Source organism: Lagenorhynchus albirostris, chromosome 12, assembly GCF_949774975.1.
Source record: "Lagenorhynchus albirostris chromosome 12, mLagAlb1.1, whole genome shotgun sequence".
NCBI lineage: Eukaryota > Metazoa > Chordata > Mammalia > Artiodactyla > Delphinidae > Lagenorhynchus > Lagenorhynchus albirostris.
In genome coordinates, this window is record NC_083106.1 from 13,818,158 (window position 1) to 13,836,836 (window position 18,679).

General features: G+C 40.3%; 1 protein-coding gene across 2 annotated transcripts in view; it reads left to right on the forward strand.

The window, feature by feature from the left end:
- SYNE1 (spectrin repeat containing nuclear envelope protein 1) overlaps positions 1-18,679 on the forward strand; it is a 456,320-nt gene that overhangs the window by 406,931 nt on the left and 30,710 nt on the right. For both annotated transcript variants that reach the window (XM_060168000.1, XM_060168001.1), the window contains 2 exons: positions 6,635-6,797; positions 17,464-17,651. In XM_060168000.1, coding sequence (XP_060023983.1) covers positions 6,635-6,797; positions 17,464-17,651 — 351 coding nt within the window. The remainder of the gene's footprint in view (positions 1-6,634; positions 6,798-17,463; positions 17,652-18,679) is intronic.

Genomic DNA, 18,679 nt, shown 5'->3' on the forward strand with positions numbered 1-18,679 from the left:
AGCACCCCTAAGTGACCCAGTACCGGTCCTAGGTTGAGAATCACTTCTTTACTCTCTGGAAGTAATAGAGTTGAGAAGTAGTAGGTGATTCTGAGTGCAAGTTGTCTGTCTTTGAGAACGTTCTACTGCAGATCCCTGCCTTGAAATATATCACATCCTTAGAGTCTTGGGGCCGGAGGGTTGTTTTGTTTTGTTTTTTTTCTTGGCTGTGCTGCGTAGCATGCGGGATCTTAGTTCCCCGACCAGGGATCCAACCTGTGCCCCTTGCAGTGGAAGCTCAGAGTTTAACCACTGGATCGCCAGGGAAGTCCCTATCACATCCCTAGATTTTTTTTTTCTTACAATTTTATTTTATTTTATTTTATATTTTTTCTTAACATTTTTATTGGAGTATAATTGCTTTACAATGGTGTGTTAGTTTCTGCTTTAGAACAAAGTGAATCAGTTATACATATGCATATATCCCCATATCTTTTCCCTCTTGCGTCTACCTCCCTCCCACCCTCCCTATCCCACCCTTCTAGCTGGTCACAAAGCACCGAGCTGATCTCCCTGTGCTATGCGACTGCTTCCCACTAGCTATCTATTTTACATTTGGTAGTGTATATATGTCCATATATACACTACCACTCTCTCACTTTGTCCCAGCTTATCCTTCCCCCTTCCCATGTCCTCAAGTCCATTCTCTAGTAGGTCTGCGTCTTTATTCCCGTCTTGCCCCTAGGTTCTTCATGACTTTTTTTTTTTTTAGATTCCATATATATATGTTAGCATTACGGTATTTGTTTTTCTCTTTCTGACTTACTTCACTCTGTATGACAGACTCTAGGTCCATCCATCTCACTACAAATAACTCAATTTCGTTTCTTTTTATGGCTGAGTAATATTCCATTGTATGTATGTGCCACATCTTCTTTATCCATTCGTCTATCAGTGGACACTTAGGTTGCTTCCATGTCCTGGCTATTGTAAATAGAGCTGCAGTGAACATTGTGGTACATGATTCTTTTTGAATTATGGTTTTCTCAGGGTATATGCCCAGTACTGGGATTGCTGGGTCATATGGTAGTTCTATTTTCAGTTTTTTAAGGAACCTCCATACTGTTTGCCATAGTGGCTGTATCAATTTACATTCCCACCAACAGTGTCTGAGGGTTCCCTTTTCTCCACACCCTATCCAGCATTTATTGTTTCTAGATTTTTTGATGATGGCCATTCTGACCGGTGTGAGATGATATCACATTGTAGTTTTGATTTGCATTTCTCTAATGATTAATGATGTTGAGCATTCTTTCATTTGTTTGTTGGCAATCTGTATATCTTCTTTGGAGAAATGTCTATGTAGGTCTTCTGCCCATTTTTGGATTGGGTTGTTTGTTTTTTTTGATATTGAGCTGCATGAGCTGCTTGTAAATTTTGGAGATTAATCCTTTGTCAGTTGCTTCATTTGCAAATATTTTCTCCCATTCTGAGGGTTGTCTTGTGGTCTTGTTTATGGTTTCCTTTGCTGTGCAAAAGCTTTGAAGTTTCATTAGGTCCCCTTTGTTTATTTTTGTTTTTATTTCCATTTCCCTAGGAGGCGGGTCAAAAAGGATCTTGCTGTGATTTATGTCATAGAGTGTTCTGCCTATGTTTTCCTCTAAGAATTTGATAGTGTCTGGCCTTACATTTAGGTCCTTAATCCATTTTGAGTTTATTTTTGTGTATGGTGTTAGGGAGTGTTCTAATTTCATTCTTTTCCATGTACCTGTCCAGTTTTCCCAGCACCACTTATTGAAGAGGCTGTCTTTTCTCCATTGTGTATTCTTGCCTCCTGTAGCAAAGATAAGGTGACCATATGTGCGTGGGTTTATCTCTGGGCTTCCTATCCTGTTCCATTGATCTATATATATTTTTTTGTGCTGGTACCATACTGTTTTGATTACTGTAGCTTTGTAGTATAGTCTGAAGTCCAGGAGCCTGATTCCTCCAGCTCCGTTTTTCTTTCTCGAGATTGCTTTGGCTATTCGGGGTCTTTTGTGTTTCCATACAAATTGTGAAATTTTTTGTTCTAGTTCTGTGAAAAATGCCAGTGGTAGTTTGATAGGGATTGCATTGAATCTGTAGATTGCTTTGGGTAGTATAGTCATTTTCACAATGTTGATTCTTCCAATCCAAGAACATGGTATATCTCTCCATCTATTTGTATCATCTTTAGCTTCTTTCATCAGTGTCTTATAATTTTCTGCATACAGGACTTCTGTCTCCTTAGGTAGGTTTATTCCTAGGTATTTTATTTAATTCCTAGGTATTATTTTGTTGCAATGATAAATGGGAGTGTTTTCTTAATTTTACTTTCAGATTTTTCATCATTAGTGCATAGGAATGCAAGAGATTTCTGTACATTAATTTTGTATCCTTCTACTTTACCAAATTCATTGATTAGCTCTAGTAGTTTTCTGGTAGCATCTTTAGGATTCTCTATGTATAGTATCATGTCATCTGCAAACAGTGACAGCTTTACTTCTTCTTTTCCGATTTGGATTCCTTTTATTTCCTTTTCTTCTCTGATTGCTGTGGATAAAACTTCCAAAACTATGTTGAATAATAGTGGTGAGAGTGGGCAACCTTGTCTTGTTCCTGATCTTAGTGGAAATGGTTTCAGTTTTTCACCATTGAGGATGATGTTGGCTGTGGGATTGTCATATATGGCCTTTATTATGTTGAGGTAAGTTTTCTCTGTTCCTACCTTCTGGCGGGTTTTTATCATAAATGGGTGTTGAAGTTTGTTGAAAGCTTTCTCTGCATCTATTGAGATGATCATATGGTTTTTCTCCTTCGATTTGTTAATATGGTGTATCACATTGATTGATTTGCATATATTGAAGAATCCTTGCATTCCTGAAATAAACCCCACTTGATCATGGTGTATGATCCGTTTAATGTGCTGTTGGATTCTGTTTGCTAGTATTTTGTTGAGGATTTTTGCATCTATGTTCATCAGTGATATTGGCCTGTAGTTTTCTTTCTTTGTGACATCCTTGTCTGGTTTTGATATCAGGGTGATGGTGGCCTCGTAGAATGAGTTTGGGAGTGTTCCTCCCTCTGCTATATTTTGGAAGAGTTTGAGAAGAATAGGTGTTAGCTCTTCTCTGAATGTTTGATAGAATTCACCTGTGAAGCCATCTGGTCCTGGGCTTTTGTTTGTTGGAAGATTTTTAATCACAGTTTCAATTTCAGTCCTTGTGATTGGTCTGTTCATATTTTCTATTTCTTCCTGGTTCAGTCTTGGAAGATTCCTAGAGTTTTAAAAGACATGTTGCTCTTGACATTTTTTCCAAGCAGATACCTCTTTAGTTGAACCAAGTTTACAACTCGGAGATGGAGATATTTTGCTTATCTGCCATTCATTTCTATTAGGAGCAGTGTCAGTAAGGTGACCACATGTCCTGAACCAAAAGGTGGAAAGTATAAAAAATCTTACGGTCTAAAAGCAGAATTGAATTTTAAGGAAGGGTTGTACCAGAAATCATTGATCATTTGCTCCTCCTTCACATCGCCTTTTGTTTTAGAGCCGTCTATGTACATACATCCAGTCAGCCATGTCAGGCCCTCAACAGAGACTCAGTCGTCGATTTTTGCTACTATTACTTGGTAATAATAGAGTTGAGAAGTACTATCTGTGTCCCTCCCAAATTCCTGCTGACACCCTGCCCTCACTGGGAAATAACGTTTCAAATCTAATTCATCTATCCCTGCTCTGCGCCCCTGATCCTGCCTCCTGTGCATTCTCGCTCCATCATCTGTATTCATCTGTAATTTCTCTCCTTTTTCTTCTGTCTTTGGCTCCTTCCTCATGAGTTCCTTTTTCTCTGCCTAAAAACATTCTAAAGCGATTCCAAAACATTAAACTACATAACAAACAAACAAAAAATCAGTTTTTTCTTGTAGCCAGATAGATCATTCTACAGGATTCATACTGTATTTACTTACCTTCGCTGCCTACTTTTTAAAAATAATTAACAATCCTCTTTCATTATAAGTGTATTTCTCTCAAATGCGTCCTGTTTTCTGTTTCCATAGCCCTTGCTGAACTATTCACTTAGGGTCAGCAGACCTCTTCTAATGAATAGCTCTTTTTAGGCCTTATCAGCTACCTTGCTCTGCCTTTGACAAAGTAGACCCCTGATTCCAAACTTCAGCATGCCTAGGGCTTACTTGGAGTGCTTGTTAAGTGTAAATTCCCGGGCCACACCCCCAGAGGTTCTGACTCAATAGGACTGGGTTGGGGTCTAAGAATCTGCATTTATGTGAGGCAAACCAGGTGAAATCTAATGAAGAAGGCATTCAAATCACACTGTGACCAACACTTTCTTCTTTTTCTAAATTATTTTTAATTGAATGTATTTGACACACAACATTGTGTAAATTTAAGGTAAATTTAAGCTTGTTACTTTGATACACTGATATAATGTAATATGATTGCCATTGTAGCGATACTTATCACATTACAAAATTAGAGTACAATATTGTTGTTTATATTCATTTTACCGTGCATTAGATCTCTAAGGCTTATTTACTACTCGTTGCAAGTTTGTACCCTAAAATACCATCAGTCCTATCCCCCACCCACCACCAATTCTTTCTTGAAACATTTCCTGCCTTTAGTTTTATGCTACACTTCCCTGCTTCACCTCCTTCCTTTCTGATTATTTTTTCTTCAACTGTGATTCCTCCTTCTTTAACCTTTTAAAACTCATTCTTCTTAGTCCAGCCCCTTTCAGGATGAAATACATCCTTTCATAGGGCTTCAACTCTATGCCAACAGTATGTAAACCAATGCAATAAACTTCGTCGTCTCTTCTGGACCTAAGAACTATATTTCCATACATGTCTAGCTGATCCCACAGACTCATCGTACCCCAAACTTAATGCACCATTAATCCCAAGAACTTGCTTCTCATTCCTGTATCCTCTGAGGCAGCAGCATCTATCTAGTCACCCAACTGGAAAAGACATCATTTCTTAACTCCTTCTGCCTCACGTCATGTCGGTTCGTGAATTTAGCAATCCACTCCTCAACTCTATCCCCACTGTTTCCAAGTGTAGGCTTTTGATGCAAACTGCTTGGACTATTCTATGTACTTCCTGAATGAGCTCTTACCACAGCCTTGCCTCAGACTTACACACTCAGAATCAAAACTCATCTTAACATTCCTCCGCTAATAGATCTTGGGAAAGTTCTTATTTATCTTTGAAACTACATATAAATCGATTGTCATGTCACTGTGGGAGTTTTATAATCTTGCTCCCATCCACCCATCAGTCTTACCTCTTCCTCTAACCACTTCTTCTGTCTTTCCTGTTTCTCTTCCCCGTCCGTCCACCACTGATCTCCTTGGCATTGTGACACTATTTACCTTCACAATCTCTGCTCTTCTTCATTGTTTCCTAGGCCAGAAATGTTCTGCTTGGCTTGTATCCACCTCTCAAGATGCAGCTCACATGTCATTTCTTCACTTTCCTTCTTTCCTCAAAGTCTAAGCTCCTCAAAGGCAAGGATGAAGCTTTAGTCATCGCTGTTTATCTGTCACCTAGCACCATACATGTTGGTAGGAGGAATAAAGAAATGAACAAATGGTAAATGAATGAATGATTACTGAACATGGCCAGACAGAATTGATCACTCTTTATTTATTAGCCAGAGACTTCGTTCACTTCTTTAGTTCTTACCACACTTTGTTATATCTCATTCTTTCCATGTTCAGATTTCTGGTCAGATGGTGCATTTTATTAAGAAATAATCACATCTGATTTCTTTTGTCTTTCTGGCATCTTAACATTTAAAGTGTCCACGGATGATTGTTAGAGAAATGACAGTTCTTAAAGGAATGAGTTTTTACTCCTTCCTGGCGAGAATGGGAGAATAGTTATTTGTTGTTATTTTTTAAGCATGCTATGTAGTGAATACTATACTGAATTAGGCTCTTCAGGTGGAAGATTGGGTACCTGCCCTCTGCCACTTACAATCCAACAGGTCCTTAGTTACCTTTAACGTGATACGGCATCATTAAAGCTCAAATTGCTTAAGTGCATGTGATATCTCACTGATAGGTTTATCTTCAGTGTGCTTTCTTATTTTGACTGAGTTTCTGCCACTTCATCCCACAGGGGGTGAAGTGATTAGAACCATGGATGTGTAATCTGTTTGGTGACAATCCACTGGAAAGGTTAACTTTTTCCTCCCAGTTATTCTTCATAGTAGTATAAATTATATTATTTGCAAAAGTCAAGTAGTATAGATTATTTGTGAAAGTAATAATTTCTATGACAACCATGAGGTTTCTATCACTGTTATATTAGTATAGCTGTGCTGAGTATAACCATGGTTGATATTTTTTTAATGTTTCCCATGTACTGACACCCTCTGTCGTTCACCTCATTTAAATCTCACAAGTACTCTTACTTCATTTCCATTTTATAGGCAAAGAAACAGAGACACAGGAGGGGTGTACAGCTGCCCACAGTCACACAGCCAGTAGGTGGCTGAGCCAGGCTGGACTCTGGCTTTAGACCCAGTGCTGGCTTCTGCTCATGAGGGAAACATGAGTGAAGCCTCTCACTGAAGTTGATGTCTCTCCTTCTCTGCCCACAGGGTAAAGAAGCTGAAGGAGACCCTGGTCGCCGTACAGCAGCTGGATAAAAACATGAGCAGCCTGAGAACGTGGCTGGCCCACATAGAGTCAGAGCTGGCCAAGCCGATTGTCTACGATTCCTGTGACTCAGAAGAAATACAGAAAAAGCTTAACAAGCAGCAGGTAAAATGTAAAACAATGGAAGGAAAGTTAATAGGTTCTTGAAAATCTGTCCTCCTGGCCAGAATAGAGACATGATTGTGAGATGGTGAATTAGGATGGAAAATCTGGAGGAAGCCGGGCAGGACTGGTGAGAAAGGGAAGGCATTGGCTAGAGAGGTGTTTGGGGCAAATAGGTTCCATCTCCTCACAAAGTTGACTCTTAAGAAGGTCTGCCATCGTAGGGTTAATGTCACTGGTCTGCCAAGAAGCCATCCTAAGATGGTAGCTTAGGTTGAGCTGCAATAATGTATCCACAACAGTGCTGACAGTTTTGTTTATTTATTTGTGGGTCGCAAACTCACAACCATGGACTTAGAAACGAGCCTTTTTCTTTTTTCTGCATACAGCCTTTGGAGAAAGATCACAGTGCATACTTAGAGTTTTTAGAGTCTAACATAATTTTGTTTTGCAAGGAGGATTGCATGACCTGCAGACCACATACTGTAATGTCATCTTCATGTGTGTAGCAAATACAGCACAATACACAACCCAGCAAAGCAAAAGAGGGTGACCCTGAAAAATACGTACAGAAGGGATTTTCACTTCCCACTCCCCTTGCTTATTCTTACTCAGCACAGTAGACTCCAGCTGTCAGTAATAAACACCATAAATCCCCCATAAGAAGTATTGCTACTTCATGCTTTTAGAGTGTCCTTGAAAATTCTGCCTACGCTCTGGTTATTTCCATTACATTAAGCCATTATATTCAAGTTGCTTAACTTTAAAAAAATGTATAAACAGACCTATTTCTTCAGTCCTATGAAGTAGTTTATGTATTTTATTTTACAAAGAGAACAGTTATTAAAATACAGTTTTTAGGTGTTGGATGTTTAAATTAGCATTTATTTTTTAAGAAATTGTTAGCAGGACATTTTTCAGTTTTCTGTAAGAATAAAACCCTCTGATGGGACTCTCTGATGTTTGAAATTCTGATGATTAACTCTGGGGGTTGTGGTTGGCCTCCAGCTCCCCCACATTCTCCTGGAGAACATGGTAATGATATCTACATGTGACAAGAGTTAAAATGCTAATGACCAGTATTGTAACTTAGCAAATGTAAGAAAATCAAAACAGTATCTAGTTAAGTGTGGGAAATTGATTATACGCATCCGTAGTTGCAGCCGCTACTAAAACCCTAATCAAATAAAAGGTCAAAACGTATGACGGCAAAAAGAACAGAAGAGAAGATGATAGAGCTGCCAGACATCCGAGAGAATTTGGAAGGTGGAAAGTAGACAGAGGAACAGTGATGGTGTTAGCAGAGCGGAGGATGGAGAAAGCTGATTCACGCCGCAGAGTTCCCAAAATGCTCACCCGGGAAGTGGAGCTATCAAGTCTGTGGGGCTTTAAAGGGAAAATGGCTGAAAGTCTGAGAAAGGAGTGGTGAGATGAGCAGATTTCCCCTAAGCCCAGCTAGTCAGGCAGCTCTGCTTTGTTGACTCTCTGGAGAAGGCCATCCAGAGGGACGTGGGATTCGATGACACAGGACGCCATCTGTGCTGGAGCCGCTGTGTTAAAAACAGAGGGATTAAGGGAAAGACTCTGTGCCAAACCCCACAGCATCGCCTCTCATGAGGTCACTAGCCAGGCTTATGCTGCAGCCAGGATTTACAGGAGAGTTTCAAAATCCAATTCAGTTATTCTGTAAAAGTCCCCCTGCCCCCAAAATAAAGCGGAAAGGAAGAAATTACCAAAGGAGTAATGCAGAAAAAGCATTCCCAGATTGAAAATTTACACACTTCTAGAACACAAACCCTACAGGTGCCCAGGAAAATTAAAAACAAAGCTATAATGAAATTTCAGAACATGGGGGATAAAAGAAGATTTTAAGGCTTCCAAGATGAAAAAGTTGGATTTCTCCAAAACAAGGATGGAAGCTAGTAGACAATGACGGAATGCCTTCAAAAAGCTGAGAAAATTTTTTATGATTTAGAATAATATATCTGCCATTTCATATATAAAATATTTACCTTCTGTGCACACATTCACAAGAAGCTAATGAAAGATATGCTCCATATACTGAAATTAGAGGAAAAATAATATTCAACCCAGGAGAAGGAAGTCCTCAGGATGATGGTAAAGGGAAGTCCCAAATGACAATGGTACTGCAACCTAGGAAGAGCCTGTCCAGACAGGAGCAGGGAGTCTGGGTGCTCTAAGAGGAACATCTCCAAGGAAGTAAATAGTTGAACCAGATGACCTGATGGGCTTAACCATACTGGAAGGAGCTTTATTAGCACCATAAGAGAAAGAATAGCAGTTAGCAATATAAATTTTTTTTTATTAGAGTATAGTTGCTGTATAGTATTCGGTTAGTTTATACTGTACAGCAAAGTGAATCGGCTATACGTATACATCTATCCCCTCCTTTTTGGATTTCCTTCTCATTTAGGTCACCACAGAGCACAGAGTAGAGTTCCCTGAGCTATACAGTATATTCTCATTAGTTATCTATTTTATACATAGTATCAATAGTGTGTATATGTCAATCCCAATCTCCCAATTCCTCCCACACACCCGCTTTTCCACCCTGGTATCCATACGTTTTTGTTCTCTACATCTGTGCCTCTATTTCTGCTTTGTAAATAAGGTCATCCATAACCGTATTTTCAGATTCCACATATATGCATTAATATACGATATTTGTTTTTCTCTTCTGACTTACTTAACTCTGTATGACCGTCTCTAGGTCCAGCCATGTCTCTACAAATGACCCAATTTCATTCTATTTTATGGCTGAGTAATATTCCATTGTATATATGTACCACATCTTCTTTATCCATTTCTCTATTGATGGACATTTAGGTTGCTTCCATGTCCTGGCTGTTGTAAATAGTGCTTCAGTGAACATTAGGGTGCATGTGTCTTTTTGAATCATGGTTTTCTCTGGGTATATGCCCAGTAGTGGAATTGCTGGGTCATATTTTAAAGAGAAAAAGAGAGCGAGGGAGAGAGAGAGAGATAGAGAACTATTGATTTTAGAAAAACAAAAAGTTATGTAAGAGAAGAAATATAACCATAGGATATTTTGTTGCTTAAATGTGAAAAGTATTAAAACACCATAATCATGCAAAGACGTGATTATTGCTCTAGCTATAAGAGGTGCTAAAATAGTCATTGGAGCCCCGTGAGTCATGTAGAAGTTTATTCCTTCTCTGCTGTAGAAGCACTGATAATGTCTAACATTTAAAAATCAAGAAATAGCAATATAAACATGTTACTTAGAAAAACAGAAGTAAAAACCAGAAGACAGAGCTACAAGAGATGGAAATGGTTTTTTCTGGAGAAGAATCAGGAGTGAAATGAAAAGGGTACTACTTCATTGGAAGTTTAGTAGTCGTTTTTGACTTTTTAATATATTAATAAATGTTCATATAGCTTTTAATTAAAATTTAAAGGTTAAAAAAAAAACCTGTACACCAGTAGTTAAAATTGAAGACTTTCTGGATTCCAGTCCTGGCCTCACCACTTTTCTGTGTGAACCAGAGCAAAGTAATGAACTCTTAACCCTCAGCTTCCTAACATATAGGTTGCTGATAATGAGTACACGGCTCCCTGAGTTATTGTAAAAGGTTAACAAGAAAAGTACTTAGCACAGTGCCCAGCATAAAGTGGGTGCTTAGCAAATTTTATTTTAATCATATCATATTTACTAGTTTCCTTTATGGAAATTGTTTGACCATGATTTTGTAAAAATTGTAGCATTTGGGGATCCATGTTTGAAAAGACAGATAAATAGTAATCTGTCTCCAAAAGGGAAAAATTCTGACAAATATTTAAATGGACAGATTAAATTGGTAAAAAATACATCGTCTTCTGTTTCCCTATGTGGAGTTTCTATGTGTCTCTCCTGCCAATGTACTTAATTCTTATAGATTTAATTGGGCAGAAGTATATATAGACTTGAGATGGCTTCAGAGAACGTTTTGTCCGATTTCTCTGTGTTATAAATGAAAAAGAATGAATCCAGTGACACTATGTGACAATTTGAGGCCATCACCAATGGAAGTTAAAACTGAGACTAAAATTGTGATCTGTATTTGGGTACTTATATAATTATAAGACCCCCTCAAGCCTTATTTTATATATTGATCTGAACAAAAACTTCTGAGCAGAAGCACAGGGGGATTTTTCTCCAGTGTTTACTGTGTTAACCTGGTCAAGCTCCTGGAGGTAAATCTCACCAAATTGGGGGGCCCCCATGACTGGGTGGGTCAGAGGTGTCCACACTGAGCCTCCAACAGTTCGTCAATTAGAGTTCTGGGTTTCACATGCCATCGCTGGTTCCCACAGTGGTTTCCCCTTATGAGTCGCCCCTCTGAGAGAGATTCAAAAGTATATGGAGGAGTGATGTCACCAAGACGGTGGCATAAGCCGTTCCTGACTTAAGTCCCCATCACAAGAAGACCAACAAGCAACTATCCATAGACAGGACACCATTGTGAAAATCCCAGAACCCAGGGTGAGGCTGCAGCAGCCCTTGGACATCAGAGACCGAGAAGGACCACGTTAGAAGGTGAGAGGAGTGGCTGCACTCTGCCCGCATCGCCTGCCCCAGGCTGTCACAGCACCACGCCAGAGCACCCAGCCTGTGCTTTCTCCAGTTGGAAAAGAGAGGCCAAGGTGGGGAATTCCCTGGCCGTCCAGTAGTTAGGACTCCATACTCTCACTGCCAGGGACCCAGGTTCAATCCCTAGTCAGGGAACTAAGATCCTGCAAGCCGTGGGGCACGGCCGAAAATTTTAAAAAAAGAGAGAGGCCAAAGTGGACACCCAGCTCCCCCAGTATTGTGTGACGCTTCCCAGGAGGCCCGCTTGGGTCTCTCTTCATGGGGATCACTAAGGAAATCTATGAGGCTTAGTCACTGGGGATCGGATAGCGATGGAGAAGGGGTATGGGGCTTACAGCACCTGCACTCAGATCTGGGTGGGCTGCATTCCTGCTTGCAGCTGCACCCAGCAGAGATGCCAGCCAGCGTCTCTGCTCATCAGCAGAGACCAGCCAGCGGCCCCGTCTAGCCTGCAAACTCAGTTAGCAGCTCTGCTTCATTTGGGTCCCCAGACAACTGGCATTACAGGCCTTGGAGCTCTTTCTACCCCCCCGGCCTGGGCAGGGAGGCAGATTCCCAGCCCCACCCAACAGCTGAGCACAGTCTCCGTACCCCCCCACCAGGAAGCCTGGCCAGAGAAGCCAGGCAGCCATGGAGCCCATCCAACAGCCCTGCTTGGGCGGGGAGCCAAGCCAGAAGCCCTACCAACTGTTGAGCATAGCCTCTGGCCTTGCATAACCAAGGAGCCTGAACAGTGACCTTAGGCATCCTCAGAGCCCAACCTACAACCACACCCAGCCATGGAGCCCAGACTACAACTCTACTCAGTGGTGGAGTCCACTCAAGGCCCTTGTCTGATTACTGAACACAGCCTGCAACCTTGCCTGGTCAGGAAGCCCAGCCAGTGACCCCGTCCAATTACCAAGCATAGCCTGCGACCCCACCCAAGAAGAAAGCTTAGACAACAGCCCAGCTAGACCATGGAGCACAGTCTCTAGGCCCACTCACTGTGGGATTCAGCTGTCAGGCTCTCCTAACCAGAGAGCCTGACCAGTAATCTTGCCCAACAGGGGAGCACAGCCAGCGGTCTACCTGATGGCAAAGCCTAGACTGTGGCCCTGCCCAACTCCAGGGCACAGCCTGCAGCCCTGCATGATCACAGAGCACAGCCTGAGGCCTCACCTGAACAGAGTCCAGCCAGCAGCACCTTCTGGTCTGGGAGCACAGCCTAAGACCCCATCAAGAGCAATTACAGTGAGACTTCCCTGGTGGTCCAGTGGTAAAGCATCCGCCTTCCAATGCAGGGGACGCGGGTTCGATCCCTAGTCAGGGAACTAAGATCCCACATGCCGCAGGGCAACTAAGCCCGCGCTCCACAGCTACTGAGCTTGCGCACCTCAGCTAGAGAGCCCACGTGCCACAAACTACAGAGCCCACGTGCTCTGGATCCTGTGCGCCACAACCAGAGAGAAGCCCACACACCACAGTGAAAGATCCCGCGTGCCGCAGCTAAGACCCAACACAGCCAAAAAGAAATTAAATAAATAATAAATAAATAAATCTTTTAAAAAAGACCAATTACAGAGACCAGCTTGTAGCCCTGCCCAATCGCAGGGTCCAACCAGTGGCACTGCCCTGCCAGGGGACGTACCCTGTGACCTCACCCAGTCAGAGGTGGCTCTAGGGCCCAGCCAGCAGCACCCCCAGGCCCACCCCAACCTGAGAGCATGGAACGTTTTCCAGGAGAGATTGTATGTTAGATCATAAAACTAGTCTTAATAAATTCAAGAAAATGGACGTTGCATCAAGTATCTTTTCCGGCCACAATGATGTGAGACTAGAAATCAATAACAGGGAGAAAGCTGGAAAATTAACAAATACATGGAAATTAAACAACACACTCCTGAACAACCAGTGGATCCAAGAAGAAATCAAAAGAGAAATAAAAAAATATCTGGAGATAAACAAAAAAAGGAACCCAACATACCAAAACTTATGGGATGCAGCAAAAGCAGTTCTAGGAGAAAAGTTTATAGTGATAAATGCTTCCATTAAGAAAAAATAAGGATTTCAAATAAACAGCCTAACTTTATACCTCAAGGAACTAGAAAAAAAATGAAAAAACGAAGCCCAAAGTTGGCAAAAGGAAGGAAATCATAAAGAGTAGAGCAGAAATAATGAAATACAGAATAGGAAAACAACAGAAAAGATTAACGAAACTGAGTTGGTTCTTTGAAATTATAAACAAAATTGACAAACTTTTAGCTAGAGTAATCAATTAAAAAAGAAAGAGGACCAAAATAAATAAAAATTACAAACGAAAGTGGGCACATTACAAGAAATACCAAGGATCATAAGAGACTACTCTGAACAATTATAAGCCAACAATTTGGACAACCTAGGAGAAGTGGATAATTCCTAGAAGCATACAATCTACCAATATTGAATCATGAAGAAATAGAAAATCTGAGCAGATCAATAATGAAAGGAGGTGGAATCAATAATTTAAAACCTCCCAACAAAGAAAAGTCCAAGACCAGATGGTTTCATAGGTGAACTCTACCAAACATTTACAGCCAATTCATCTCACTCTTCCAACAAATTGAAGGGAAAAGAACATTCTCAAACTCGTTTTATGAGGCCAGCATTACCCTGATACTGAAGCCAGATAAGGACACCATAGGAAACGAAAACTATCAACCAATATGCCTGATCAATATCGATGCAAAAATTCTCAACAAAGTACTGGCAAACCAAATTCATCAGCATATTAAAAGGATTATACACTGTGATTAAGTTGGATTCGTTCTGGAATGTAAGAATGATTCAACATATGCAAATCAGTAAATGTAATATATTACATTACTAAAATGAAAGATAAAAATCAGACGATCATCACGATAGATGCAGAGAAAGCATTTGACAAAATTCAAATGATAATAACTCTCAACAAATTGGGTGCAGAAGGAATGGACCCCAACATAATAAAGGACATATATGACACACCTGCAGCTAACATACTCAGTGGTGAAAGATCGAAAGCTTTTCCTCTAAGATCAGAAACAGGACAAGGGTACCCACTCTAACCAATTCGATTCAACATAGCACTAGAAGGCCTAGCCAGAGAACTCAGACAAGAAAAAGAAATAAAAGACATCCAGCTCAGAAAGGAAGATGTAAAAATTGTCTCTGTTTGCAGGTGACATGGTCTTATATATAGAAAAATCCTAAAGACTCCACCAGAAGACTTTTATAACTAATAAATTCAGGAAAGTTGTAGCATACAAATTCAACATACAAACATCACTGTGTTTCCATACACTAACAATGAAGTATCTGGAAAATAAACAAAGAAAACAATCCTATTTACAATAACATTAAAAACAGTAAAATACTTAGGAATAAATTCAACCAAGGAGGTGAAAAATCTGTACTCTGACACTATAAGACATTGATGAAAGACATTGAATAAAACATAAATAAATGGAAAGATATTCCATGTATTGGAAAAATTAATATTGTTAAAATGTGCATACAACCAAAGCAATGTATAGATTCAATGCAATCCCTGTCAAGATTCCAATGGCACTTTTTACAGAAATAGAAAAAAATCCTAAAAGCCGTATGGAACCAAAAAAGACCCCTAATAGCCAAAGCAGTCCTGAGAAAGAAGAACAAAGCTGGAGGCATCATACTTTATGCTTTCAAATTATATTTCAAAACTATAGTAATCAAAACAATATGGTACTGGCATAAAAACAGATACATAGACCAGTGGAACAGAATAGAGAGCCCAGAAATAAACCCACACATACACAGTCAACTAATATTTGACTAATAAGAATACTCGATGGGGAAAAGGTAGTTTTTTCAAAAAATTGTGTTGGAAAAACTGGACATTCACATGCAAAAGAGTTAAACTAGACCTCTGTTTTACACAGCTTAGAAAAATTAACTTGAAATGGATTAAAGACTTAAATTTAAGACCTGAAACCTAGAGCAAAACATAGGGAAAAGGCTTCCTGACATTGGTCTTCGCAGTGATTTTTGAAAGCACAACCAACAAAAACAAAAATGAATAGGTGTGACTAAATCGAACTATAAAGCTTCTGCACAGCAAAAGTAATGATCAACCAAATGCAAAGGCAACCTAGGAATGAGAGAAAATGTTTGCAAACCACATATCTGATCAGGGGTTAATATCTAAAATATACAAAGAATTCCTACAAATGAATAGCAAAAAATAAATTATCCAATTTAAAAATGAGCAAACGACCTGAATAGACTTTTTTTTTTTTTTTTTTGCGGTACGCGGGCCTCTCACTGTTGTGGACTCTCCCGTTGTGGAGCACAGGCTCCGGACGCGCAGGCTCAGCGGCCATGGCTCACGGGCCCAGCCACTCCGCAGCATGTGGGATCTTCCTTCCCGGACCAGGGCAGGAACCCGCGTCCCCTGCATGGGCAGGCAGACTCTCAACCACTGCGCCACCAGGGAAGCCCTGAATAGACATTTTTACAAAGAAGATAGTCAAATTGCCAACAGGTACATGAAAAGATGCTCAGCATCACTAATCATTATGGAAATGCAAATAAAAACCACAATGATATATCACCTCACACCTGTTAAAATGGCTATTATCAAAAGACAAGAGATAAAAAGTATTGACAGGGATTTGGAGAAAATGCAACCCTTCTACACTGTTGGTGGGAATGTAAGTTGGTGCAGCCACTATGGAAAAGAGTATGGACTTTCTTCAAAAAATTAAAAATAGAACTACCATATATGTTCCAGCAATTCCACTTTTGTATGTATCTGAGGGAAATGAAATCACTATCTTGAAGAAGATATCTCCACCCCCATGTTCATTGCAGCATTATTTACAAGTGAATACATATAAACAACCTAAGTATTCATCAACAGGTGAACGATAAACAAGGCATTGAATTTGCCCAGAGTTCTACCATGTGAAATCTTCATATTAACCACATAGAATATAAATGCAAAATGTGCATTATTTTTTCTGTTGAGCTTTTAACTCAATTTACTCAAGAGTATTCCATTATTAAAAAGGAAGCCTGTTGGTGTCATGTTTTGCTTGCCCTATTCATCAAGGTCCTCAATGTATTTTCCTTTTCTTTTATACAGTTCTCGAATTTGCCTAGCTTTTCTCTTGATAATTCCTCAACTTACTCAGTTAGCTGGGATTTATATTCTTGTATGTATATTCTTCTTCCTGTTTTTCTCCTTAACACCATGTTCTAATATCTTCTATACAAACTCTAGCTTACTGTTGAATGCAATAACAGTGCCTTTGATTAATTTTGGAGATTTCATAAACTCCATAGACACAAGAAAATAAATTCTGTACAATATTTCTATTTCACTAAACTGTCGTTTCAAATCTCTTGCATAACCTCTCAGTTATATGGAAGTTATCACAGGAATTGCTGGTCTAAAAATATAAAATAAAAATATTAACAAAAATTGAACTTTATTATCATATTTCATATCTTCCTATTTCTGTCCTACATTTATATTTGCTCACTGAGGAAGCTGCTGCTGATAACGATGCCATACATGACAGAAAACCTAGGTCCCTTCAACCATGGTACCTTTTAATGACGGGGGCATTAACTGTTTAAAACAGTTTGTAGATCTTTGGAGATCAAATCCCAGTTTTTGAGTGCCAGCTCTTAACAGGAGCACATGTATTCCTTTGACTGACTGATCTATAGATTGGAATGGAAGGGAAAATCTGTGAAGTAGAGACTGGGGCAAGATTCATTTTTCTATCACTAAAGAAGCTCATTTTACTCAATACAGTTGACGTAGCCTCTTTTATTTGTTCAGTTGATATTTTGGCTTTGCTCACATAGCTAAAATATTTCTAGATTCATTTTCTCATACTTTTGAGGTTGCGGTATTTTATAAAGGAACTTGAAGAAACTTCATGCGTTCAAACAAATGAAATGTTTGTCGAGGTTTTGCCTGAGCATTTCTGAGTCAGTGAATATACTGCTGCGGTTTCTCCCATCTGTACGCAAGCGTTTGAATGAAGCATGTCTCCTTCCCTGCAGGAGCTTCAGAGAGACATAGAGAAACACAGCACGGGTGTGGCCTCTGTCCTCAACCTGTGCGAGGTTCTCCTGCATGACTGTGATGCCTGTGCCACAGATGCCGAGTGCGGGTCCATCCAGCAGGCTACGCGCAACCTGGACCGGCGATGGAGAAATATCTGTGCTGTGTCCATGGAAAGAAGGCTAAAGTAAGCCGGGCTGTGCAAATAGTTGCGAAAGAGGAAGGACCAAAAAAACAAAAAATTTACCCAGAGTGTCTACGGTTCACTATTTGCTTTTGGTTGCAATGTCCAAAAATAGCCTTGGTTTCCCAAAGTTGCCATCATCTACGTTTACTTGGGAAAATAAGTACGTATAAAGGTCATATATAAATATAACAAGCCAAGTTACACCTGACCTAACAGTTTAAATATAATTCAGAGAAATTAAAATACGCCCTTGCTGAACAAATATAATGTTACAGAATTGGTGCTCTGGAAAACTAACATTCTTTCATGGAAAAGGAAATAATAAAACAAAGGACATATCTTTAAGCCCTTTGAAATTCAAGGTGGTAAAAAAAATAGTGATTATGTTAGAAAATTATCACAGTGACTTCAGGCACATAATCTTTGTGCTCTCTGGGGAACTCTTGAAAGGATACTGTTTATCTTGCCATCATGGGTAGATTTTGATTAGGGTAAATTTGACATTGAACTTAAATGGATTTTCAAACCTTAGTATAAGTTAAACGGAAGCTTGGTATGAGTGTGCACTGCAGGCATGGTGTTGCACTTTTTTTTTTTTTTTTTTTTTTGCGGTATGCGGGCCTCTCACTGTTGTGGCCTCTCCCGTTGCAGAGCACAGGCTCCGGACGCGCAGGCTCAGCGGCCATGGCTCACGGGCCCAGCCGCTCCGCGGCATGTGGGATCTTCCCGGACCGGGGCACGAACCCGCGTCCCCTGCATCGGCAGGCGGACTCTCAGCCACTGCGCCACCAGGGAAGCCCACGGTGCTGCACTTTTAAACTTCCTTGCGTGTACCCAGAACAGTTCACACCATGTGCTTGTCTTACTCAGTTTGACTAATTCCAAATCCAGAGCTGCAGGACGTGTGTTTAAACACACACACACACACACACACACACACACACACACACACACACACACACACACACACACACACACACACACACACACACACACACACACACACACACACACGCCTGCCCGCACGC